This window comes from Mandrillus leucophaeus, unplaced genomic scaffold (assembly GCF_000951045.1).
Source record: "Mandrillus leucophaeus isolate KB7577 unplaced genomic scaffold, Mleu.le_1.0 Scaffold100, whole genome shotgun sequence".
NCBI classification, from domain to species: domain Eukaryota; kingdom Metazoa; phylum Chordata; class Mammalia; order Primates; family Cercopithecidae; genus Mandrillus; species Mandrillus leucophaeus.
The window spans coordinates 195,436-206,118 of record NW_012098099.1 but is presented as its reverse complement, the minus strand read 5'-3'; the positions used below and the strand labels follow the sequence as shown (position 1 = coordinate 206,118).

The window sequence follows — 10,683 nt, the reverse complement described above, 5'->3', positions numbered from 1 at the left end:
CCCTACAGCCGCCGCCGCTCCCCCAGCTACAGCCGCCACAGCTCCTACGAGCGGGGCGGCGACGTGTCCCCTAGTCCCTACAGCAGCAGCAGCTGGCGCCGTTCTCGCAGTCCCTACAGCCCTGTGCTCAGGTGAGTCCCGTCGTTCTGCCCGTGTGTACTTTGGCTGCTCTAGCCAGATCCCCAGGTGAAGGGAAAGTGGTGCCTGGGTCCTCAAAACCATTCAGGTCCACCACCGAGACGAGACAACACTGCCTGAGCCTCCCAGGAAGGGTAGGCGTTTTCGCGCGCGTGACACTTTTAGGGGGTCGAAGGGACAAAGCAACTGGGTGAACGGAACTTTTCTCCTAACTGTGGCAGGGAAGATTTCTAAGGAAGAATTCAAAGTTTCAGACTTGTTGCATTAATGTGTTAACAGGTTTCTCTCAATTGCTCTTTGCGTTTCAGGTACAATTTGGGTAAACCCAGAGGTGGTTTAAGTCGTTTAAATTTCGAAAGTTCTGTGAAGAGGTTTCATTGTTGGGGATTTAAGAATGTACTGCAGCTTAGGATGTAGTATTGTACAGGGGAATAAGAATCAGGTGCTGATGTCAGAGTTCGATGTGGATTGCACATGTTTCTTATGATGATTACAGAGATGGGAGAAGCAGCCTTTCTGTAAAGTTTATTATTCTTTTAGTATGTGAAAAAAGCTTAGGTGGAAGCTGATAGTTATGAATACTGAAGAGATAAGGAAGGTATCTATTTAGTGATATTCTTGTGTGGGGTAGTTTTTACCTGATCTTTCAAAGTCATAATTATAGAAAGCAGAAAAAATGACAAGATTGTGGTTTCTTTGTTGGTTTGTGATGACACCCAGTTGCTAATAACATTATAAATCTGGGTGGTGTAACCTAGTGTAACCAAGTGAATGGCTGAGTACGTTCTTATACTATTATAAGCCTGCAACTGCTTAGTTTAAAAGCTAAGTCGACTGTTTTTTTTCTTAGATATGCCGGAAGGATAAAAACACAATGTAACTATACCTTTAAATATCAGAATCTTTGTCCAGAAATCTTCAAAAGGTGTAATTTAATTTAGTGAAATTGGAGTAAAACTTTTAGGTAGCTTTCTTGCCTTTTTTGTTATAAAATATTCTTTTTAAAAAATATGCCTTAAAATATACTTATCCACTAAGCAAAGTGCATTAAAAACAACTTTCGAGTGTTTTATGGGTTCTTATATTCCTTGAGATATTTGGACATTCCAGGCCTTATAGTTTAGAGTATTGCAAAATGACATTTGTATCAGTTTTTCCTATTGGGTTTCAGTAATGGCAAGTGGATATACGGTACCCCTAAGTATGGATTATATGGAATCTCAACATAATACGAATATGCATCTGCAAAATTAGCAGACCATTTTGAAGCATCGGCATAGTAAATGTGAAGGTGTGATGTTTGTAGAGATCTGAGCGTGAGTTTGTCTTTAAGCCAAAAGAGTTGTATAAATTGCTTCACTCTTTTAAAGAGTGTTGAAGCACACTTAAAATGGTAGTTGATGCCTTAGTGAAGAATTGAAAAACTCATTCATCAAAATTAGCCATTATATCTTGTAAGAGTTTGTATTTTGCTTTTAACTAGAATACTTTGCCAAAAGGTTTGCAGTTTTTGCAGTTGAATTTGTTTTGCAAACTGGTTGGTTGAAGTTTCAGGACCTGAACAATTTAAAGTGCTTGATGCAATTTTAAGAATGGATTTTATACTTAGGCTTTTTAGTTGCTGGTTACTTCAGCGAGGTCCTTTATTGTATAATAGTGGCATGTATTTTATATATATATGAAATATATAATCGTGGTATGTATGACTAGGACTATTCATATTTAGCAAGTATTTTTTGACCCTGTATTGTATGCCATATACTGTTTTAGGTATTGGGATGTAGCACGGAAGAAAAAGTTACTGCCCTCATGGAGCTTGCATTCTGGAGGACCATTCAACACAGAATCTTTTCATGGTGTTTATATTGACCAGCGGTATTTCTAAAGGGTTGAATTTGGAAGGAACTTTAGGGTATCTTGGCTAACATTCCTGATAGATGGCCATTTGGTGTGTGCCTTAAATACATCTGGAGGTGGGAAGCACATTGCTTTGAGGCAGCCTGTTCCACTAGATTTGGGACTTGATTTTTTAGCAAGATCCTTGAAGACTCAGTTTCCTAAACTGTAACAGGGAAACACTTGTTTTTCTGGATTATTTCAAGGATTAAATGAAAATTTATCTTTTTAAAACATGCAGTCTCACAGAAATATTTAAGGTGGTTGAGTTATTCAATATCTCAAATTGTTAGAATTCATTTTGTAACCAAAATCCACCTTCATGCCACTTCTATCCATTGCTCCAACTTTAACGTTTTGGAATGGTACAGAGCACACGTGTATGCTAACCCTTTAAAATGTAAAGACAGTTGTGATGATTTCTGAGTCTTCTAGGCTTAAAAAACTCGTATGGTTTTCAGATTTTTCACATTATATCTAGTTTGTCAAATGTCTAGCTGAAAACATGGGGCCCAGAATTAATAGCTAAAATAGTTGATTGGAAAATCTTAAGATTTTAAAGTATAGTAAATGTGTCGTTACTTTTTGGGAACAGTTAATTGAACTCACTTGTACAGATGAATGCAGAAAGTTTTATTTGTTTTCAGAATGTATTACTTGTGGTAAGTGGCCCATGTTCTTTAATGAATGGACTGCTGTGAGTTCCATGAAGGCAACTGGCCTGTCTTGTCCACCATTGTGTTTCCAGTGCTCAGCACTGTATCTGGCACAAGTACACTCTTAATAAATGTTGAATAGGTAAATGAAGGGATGCTGGAGTTTCCTGAACATAAAAAATACTAATGTGGGCCTGTATTACAAACTTCAGTCAAATATTTAATATAGACCATGTGTAATGCTGTAAGAAACAGTGTAATCTTTTCCCAGCCTACGCAGAACTTATATATTAATGAATTGTGTCGACATTTTTAAGGAAATGCATACACATTCAAAATAGTATTGAAATCATGGTATGAAGATGAAAAACAATTTTAAATAAGCTGAAAATAGAGATAGAATTTCACCATGTTGCCCAGGCTGGTGTCAAACTCCTGGGTCAAATGATCCACCTGCAGCAGCCTCCCAAAGTCCTGGGATTACAAGTGTGAGCCTCCGTACCCAGGCTGAAGCTTTTTTTGATGTCAGATAAATAAATCCTTTTCATTTTAGTGACTTCTGCTTCACAACTTATTCTTTGTCTTCATTTGAATCTTCAGTCCTCAGTTCATGCGTTTCTTTTCGTCAGTTCCCTCTTACCTTTACTTTTTCCCCTGTATGATCTGTTTGTCATATTTTCTTTACTACTTGACTGTGGAAGGTCACATAATCTTGCTGATTGGCCCTATAATAAATGTGAGGGTGTATTGAAAAGTGAGGAGGGTACTTTTTGTAGTGTTTTACTGTATGCCAGGTGTTGATAAATATTTAACATACATTGACCACCAAAATCCATGTGATAGTTGGAAACATTTCCATTGATGGATTGGGAAACGGGAGCTCTAAAAAGTTAAGTGATTTGTTCCAAGGTCAGCTTGGATTGAAACCCTGGACTGATTTGAAAGTACATGCTCTTAATATTAAAGAGCATGGATTTTGGTTACAATATGAAGGTGGATTTTGATTACAATATGAAGAATTCTTTTTTTTTATTGAGACGGAGTCTTGCTCTGTCGCCCAGGCTGGAGTGCAGTGGCCGGATCTCGGCTCACTGCAAGCTTCACCTCCCAGGTTTACGCCATTCTCCTGCCTCAGCCTCCCGAGTAGCTGGGACTACAGGCGCCCGCCACCTCGCCTGGCTACTTTTTTGTATTTTTTAGTAGAGACGGGGTTTCACCGTGTTAGCCAGGATGGTCTCGGTCTCCTGACCTCGTGATCCGCCCGTCTTGGCCTCCCAAAGTGCTGGGATTACAGGCTTGAGCCACCGTGCCTGGCCTAGTATGAAGAATTCTAACAGCAGTCTATTCATTAAAGAACATGGGGTAATGGGCCACTTACCACTTAAAGCGTATGCGTCATTGAACTTCAGTTGGCATTCAGGGGCGCTGGCCACCTCACATAATGACCTGTTCTGGTGAAAAATCAGCTTCTGTTTGGGTACTTATGTGTTAATTTCTGTTCCTTGGCCATTTTTTCAGCATTTTGAGGATTTTAAAAGACGAATCTTCTAAAGAGTCTTTCAGCTTATTTGTGTTTATTCATAGTTTTTATGAACAATTGGGTTTAAATCTTGTGGATTTTTTTCTACTTTGTCTTTACAAAGATTGGCTAAAAACATTTCTTGAAGACATTAATTACTCTTAGTTTATTGGTGTTGGTTTTCCCGAATTATTTTGAGCTGAAGTTACTGATGTCAGATTAAAATCTGTGCAAGAAATTACTACGTATGTTCTGTTCTTTCTCTAAACCTATGGAAGTTCCATTCCACCAAGAAGTCCAGAAGCATTCATTATGGAATGATAACAAGAACCTAAGAATCTGAAAAAGATGGGTGGACTCCAAATATAAATAAGTAAAATTATTACTATATGTGGTACCTCTGTTATGGATTATTTAGTGTTTTGTCCTGAAAACTATGGTTCAGAAGTATATGAAATGAAGATATTCTATAATGAAAAAAGAAACTCAAAAAATATGCCACTGATTTAATATATACTTAATAGAAATAAGTCATGAAAATCCCTAGGTGAATGGAATTCTTAAAATGCTTTTAAAAAGTGTCAAAAAATAGGATATTAGAACAAATGCAGAAACTCTCAGAAGGGAATGGAAGTTCAGGTCAACTGTCTTAAATTTCCAGAGCTGTAATCATTATTTTCATTTCAAAGTGATGGCCTTGTGTTTTGCTCCTTCTCTGACCAAACTTTACCTGATATTTACATCTACTCAGTCCTTATCATATTTCTTTTCCACTCTCACTAATATTTATTTCCATTTCTATCACCCTTTCAGGTTAATTAGCTAGACTTCCTGTTACTGTTACCAGTCTTCTCATTTCATCCATTCTTCTCAGTTCATTCTTTATGAGGAGAGTTAATGTCTTTGTTTAGCTCATGTCACTCCCATTATATTAGAATTATTATTCCAATAAACCTAAACTTTTTTGTTTGAAGGGATAGTGTCTAGCTCAGTTGCCCAGCCTGGAGTGCAATGATGCGATCATGGCTTACAGCAGCTTCGAACTCCTGGGCTCAGAGGATCCTCCTGCTTCAGCCTCCCAAATAGCTGGGATTACAGGTTCACGCCACCATGCCTGGCTACTTTTTGTATTTTTTGTAGCGATGAGTTTTACCATGTTGCTCTGATTTGTCTTGAACTCCTGTCCTCAGACAATCCTCCCACCTGGGCCTCCCAAAGTGTTGGGATTACAGGCATGAGCAACTGTGCATGGCCAACTCTAAACTTCCTAATGCGTCATCAGTTAATGCCTTTTATGATCTGACTCCATTCTATCAGAATTCTATTTTCAGAGACATTTTTATTTCTATTTTTATACTTGCTGTTCTCTTAGCTTAAATGATGAGACACTCTAAACTCTCTTTTGCTCTTCATCTCCAGCTTTGCATTTAAAACTCAGCTAAAAAATCCCCGTCGTGTGTGTGTGTGTGTGTGTGTGTGTGTGTGTGTGTTTTCTTGGTAGAAATGGTGTCTCACTATGTTGCTCAGGCTGGTCTCCTGGGGTCAAACAATCCTCTTGTCCTTGCCTCCCAAAGTGTTGGGATTACAGGCATGAGCCAGTGTGTCCAGCCTTAAATCCCACTATCTTGAGACCTTTTTCCATTCATCTAGATAAAAGTTAATATTTTTTCCTGTGCCCCCACAGCACTTTATCTTTGTTATAGAACTTTAAAAAATTGTGTTTAATATCTGCTTAGTTGACTGGCTACTTTTGTGTTTTCCCTGCTAGATTGTAAGCTCCTAGAGGAAAATTACAGAGCTTATTTTTTGGTGGTTTAATTTAAATACATTTTTTCCCTCTATAGATTAGTATAAACCAGTCTGCACAGATGCCAGTTACATCTCTAAACTTGCTTGGTATTTTGGTTTACACATACTCTCATACTCTAGGATAGGGCAGGTAATTGTTTCGATTTATAAGGAGGGAATTTAAGAACCTCCTTCTAGCTTCTACTTTATTAGAATGAGTAGAGGATGCTGGGACTCACTTTAGTGTGAATGGAATAAATTCAGACCTAATGTTTATATTTGCTCTCTGTTGTGCTGATCAAGATAAATTCTTGGTGAGTTTGAATTAATCTTTAAACGGAAAATTTTCTCAGCAGACATTATGTCAAACTTTCATTTCCCGACTCTGAAAAATTGTAGCTATTTTTGAAAAACCAGTTGAAAGTGAATGTTGCTTAATATTCACATATAAGGTAATTTTAATTTTTTCCTTTATTTTGGACTTTGTGACTATCATTTTGTTGTTGTTATTTTGGTTTTGGTTGGCTTTGTTTTCTATAAATTTATAAGCTTTAAAGTGGGTGTTGGAAGCAGAAGTACCAAGCCAGAATCAGAAGCATTACTTGTTTGCAGTGATTTTGTTCCTTTAATTCCTGTACATTTAAGTTGTGGAAGAACCTAGTGTTTTTCATGTATTTCGAAAATAAAATTGATGTACGTTAGAGGATAAATATAGGTAAAACTGGAATGTAAATAAAACGGAAATGAGAAGGTTAGTGAGAGGAACCGAAAATGGTAAATGATCTACATGCCTCCCCGCTTTTCTGTTTGCATTTTCAGTTGCATAGGGGCACTTTCACTGGGATATTTAGTAGGCATTCCAAACTCAATTTATCTAACATAAAATTATTTCACCTTTTTTAGAGTCTTTTTTTTTTTTCTGATACTGCTCTTTATTATTTTTCATCTGTTTGCAAACATAATAGAGGCTAATGGTAGAAATTTTCAGTTAGTACAGAAAAGTATAAGAGATAAAAAGGCCTCTTAAGCCCAGCTACCTGATGAGATGATCATTCATGACATTTTGATAAACTTTCTTCTAGACTTTTTTACATAAGTGGGAACATGTAACGATACTGTCTTGGAGCCTGTACTCCATAGTACAGTATATCATCTTTATTAGTAGCTCCTAGTATTCTGTTGTATGGATATAGCATACATTGTTTGGCTGAATCCACTTTGATAAATTCTTAGTCTTCTTTTTTTTAAATTTTTGCTCTGTGTGTGTATCTAAAGCAAATATATTTTTTGTGCATTTGTTCCATTATCTTCTTTAGATTGAATTTCCCAGGGGTGAAATTGTTGAGGCAAAGATGGTATATACATGTGAAACATCGATACACTTTCAAAATGCCTTTCAGAAGGCTTTTACAAATTTACATTTCCCAGCAGTGTGGGAGTACCCATTTCCTGAGTCTCACCAACACTTGGAGTTGTCACATATTCGATTATTGTTTTTTTGTTGTTGTTGTTGTTTTGTGTTTTTAGTAGAGATGGGGTTTTGCCATGTTCGCCAGGCTGGTCTTGAACTCCTGATCTCAAGTGATCTGTTCACTTTGGCCTCCCAAAGTGCTGGAATTACAGTTGTGAGCCACTATTGGTGCCTGGAATCATTATTGTTTTATTTGCACTTTGATATTTAATACGGTTTAATATATTTTCATCTGTTTACTGGATATTTTAATTTCTTTCTTTCTTTTTTTTTTTTTTTTTGAGACGGAGTTTTTTTGCTCTTGTTGCCCAGGCAGGAGTGCAATGGCGCCATCTCGGCTCACTGTAACCTCTGCCTCCCGGGTTCAAGCGATTCTCCTTCCTCAGCCTCCAGAGTACCTGGGATTACAGGCATGCGCTACCACGCCCAGCTAATTTTGTATTTTTAGTAGAGACGAGGTTTCTCCATGTTGATCAGGCTGGTCTCAAACTCCCAACCTCAGGTGATCCACCTGTCTTGGCCTCCCAAAGTGCTGGGATTACAGGCATGAGCCACCGCGCCTGGCCTCTTTCTTTTTTTTTTTAATTGAGACCAGGTTTCACTCTGTCACCCAGGCTGGAGTACAGTGGCACCATCTCTCCTCACTGCAACCTCCACCTCCCGGCTCAAGTGATATCTCACCTCAGCCTCCCGAGTAGCTGGGATCACAGATGCATGCCACCATGCCCAGCTAATTTTTTTATTTTTGGTAGAGACGGGGTTTCACCATGTTGCCAAGGCTGGTCTCAAACTCCTAAGCTCAGGTAATCTGCCTGCCTTGGCCTTTCAAAGTGCAGAGATTACAGGTGTGAGCCACTGTGCCTGGCCAGATGTTCTAATTTCTTGATTCATTTTTTTTTTTTAAATTAACTTGTAAGAGCTACTTGTGTGTTATAGCTACTAATTTTTTTTTTTTTTTGGTGGCATTAGCAAGTATTTTTCATGAGCTTGTCTTTTATCTTTTAACCTTATTTATGTAATGTTTTGTTTTAAGACTAGGTTTTTGATTGGTCTCTGTGTGTGTGTGCACATGTGTGTTTTAAGTGGCTGTAGTTTCTCCCAGGTACCTAGTGTCAAACTTTAGTAGTACTTACATCTTCTCCCTCCATAATTGTAATGAACTTCTTGTTCTGTAAAGTTTTTTCTTTTTTTTTTTTTCAGTGGTCTTTTGGTCTACACATTTGTCTTGGAATGCTTTGTTGTTAGTTCTGCTTGCTTTTGGATTTCTTTTTAAGCTCCTCCTGTTCTCTGCATTCAGATTTAAAATACCACTTTCATTTGATTTTTTCTTTCTGTAAGATACTTACAGAATGAAATACTTTTTAAATTATTTCTTTATTTATTTATTTTTGATATGGCGTCTCACTTGTTGCCCAGGCTGTAGTGCAGTGGTGTGATCTTGGCTCACTGCAACCTATGCCTCCTGGGTTCAAGCTGTTCTCCTGCCTCAGCCTCCTGAGTAGCTGGGATTACAGGTGCCCGCCACCATGCCTGGCTAATTTTTGTACTTTTAGTAGAGATGGGGTTTTGCCATGTTGGCCAGGCTGGTCTCGAACTCCTGACCTCAGGTGATCTGCCCACCTTGGCCTCTTAAAGTGTGGGGATTACAGGTGTGAGCCACTGCACCTGGCCAATTTATTTTTTATTGACAAATAATTATATAAATTTATGTGTGTGATATTTTGGTGTTTACCTGTGGAGGGCTTAATCAAGATAATTAAGAAATCCATCACATCACATACATGCTATTTTGGTGGTGAAAACATTTTTAAAATAATTTTCTTTTTTAACACAGCTCCAAGCAGCCATTGAAGAAAACATTTAAAATCTACTCTCTGGTCAGGCACAGTGGCTCACGTCTGTAATCCCAGCACTTTGGAAGGCCAAGGTGGGTGGATTACTTGAGGTCAGGAGTTCAAGACCAGCCTGGCCAACATGGCAAAACCCCGTCTCTACTAAAAACACAAAACATAGCCAGGCACGGTGGCGTGTGCCTGTAGACCCCAACTACTCGGGAGACTGAGGCAGCAGAATAGCTTGACCCTGGGAGGCAGAGGTTGCAGCAAGCCAAGATCTTGCCATGACACTCCAGCCTGGGCACAAAGCAAGACTCTGTTTCAAAACAAAAAAACTACTCTTTTGTCAATATCAGAATATGTAGTGTGTTATTGTAGTCACCATTCTGCGCAATAGATCACTAAAATTTATTCCTTCTGTCTATCTGAAACTTTGTGTCCTTTGATCAGCATCTCCCTTTCCCTATACACTCCTCTCCCCTAGACCCTGGTAACCACCATTCTACTCCCTGGTTCTATGAGTTTGAATTTTCTAGATTCCATATATAAGTGAGATCATGCAGTGTTTATTTTCCTGTCACAAATGACGTAATTTACTTCTTTTTTAAAGCTGAGCTGAGTGCGGTGGCGCAGGCCTGTTATCCTGGTACCTTGGGAGCCCGAGGCAGGCAGATCGCTTGAGCTCAGGAGTTTGAGACTGGTCTGGGCAACGTGATGAAATCCCTTCTTTATAAATACAGAAAAATTAGCCCAGCATGGTGGCATGTACCTGTAGTCCCAGCTATTTGTGAGGCAGAACTGGGAGAATCGCATGAGCCCTGGAGGTAAAGGCTACAGTGAGCTGAGATTGAGCCGTGCCACTGCACTCCAGCCTGGGCAACAGAGTGAGACCCTTTCTCAGAAACAAAACAAAACAAAAAACAAACCTGAACCACATTAAAAAAATTAATCCGTTCATCTAATGATGGACACCTAGATTGCTTCCATATCTGAACTATTGTGAATAATGTTGCAATGAACATGGGAGTGGAGACATCTCCTACGCATACTGATTGCAGTTTCTTTCGGTATATACCCAGAAGTGGGATCATGTGGTAATCCTGTTTTTACTTTTTTGAGGAACCTCCATACCATTATCCGTGATGGCTGTAGTAATTTACATTCATACCAGCAGTGCACAAGGGTCCCCTTTTCTCTATACCCTCGCCAACACTTGTTATCTTTCATTTTTTTGATGCTAGCCATTCTAGCAGGTGGGAGGTGGTATCTCATAGTTTGCATTTCCTTGGTGATTATTGATGATGACGAGCATTTTTTCATGTATCTGTTGACCATTTGTATGTCCTTTTTTTTTTTTAAACACTGAGATGGAGTCTTGCT

General features: G+C 38.7%; 1 protein-coding gene across 1 annotated transcript in view; it reads left to right on the top strand.

Moving 5' to 3' along the window:
* The window catches only part of CDK13 (cyclin-dependent kinase 13), a gene marked incomplete at its 5' end in the record, with an annotated part of 143,426 nt that continues 132,743 nt past the window's right edge, over window positions 1-10,683 (top strand). Inside the window, one exon of the mRNA XM_011973170.1 lies at window positions 1-131. Within this exon, the coding sequence (XP_011828560.1) occupies window positions 1-131 (131 nt within the window). The remainder of the gene's footprint in view (window positions 132-10,683) is intronic.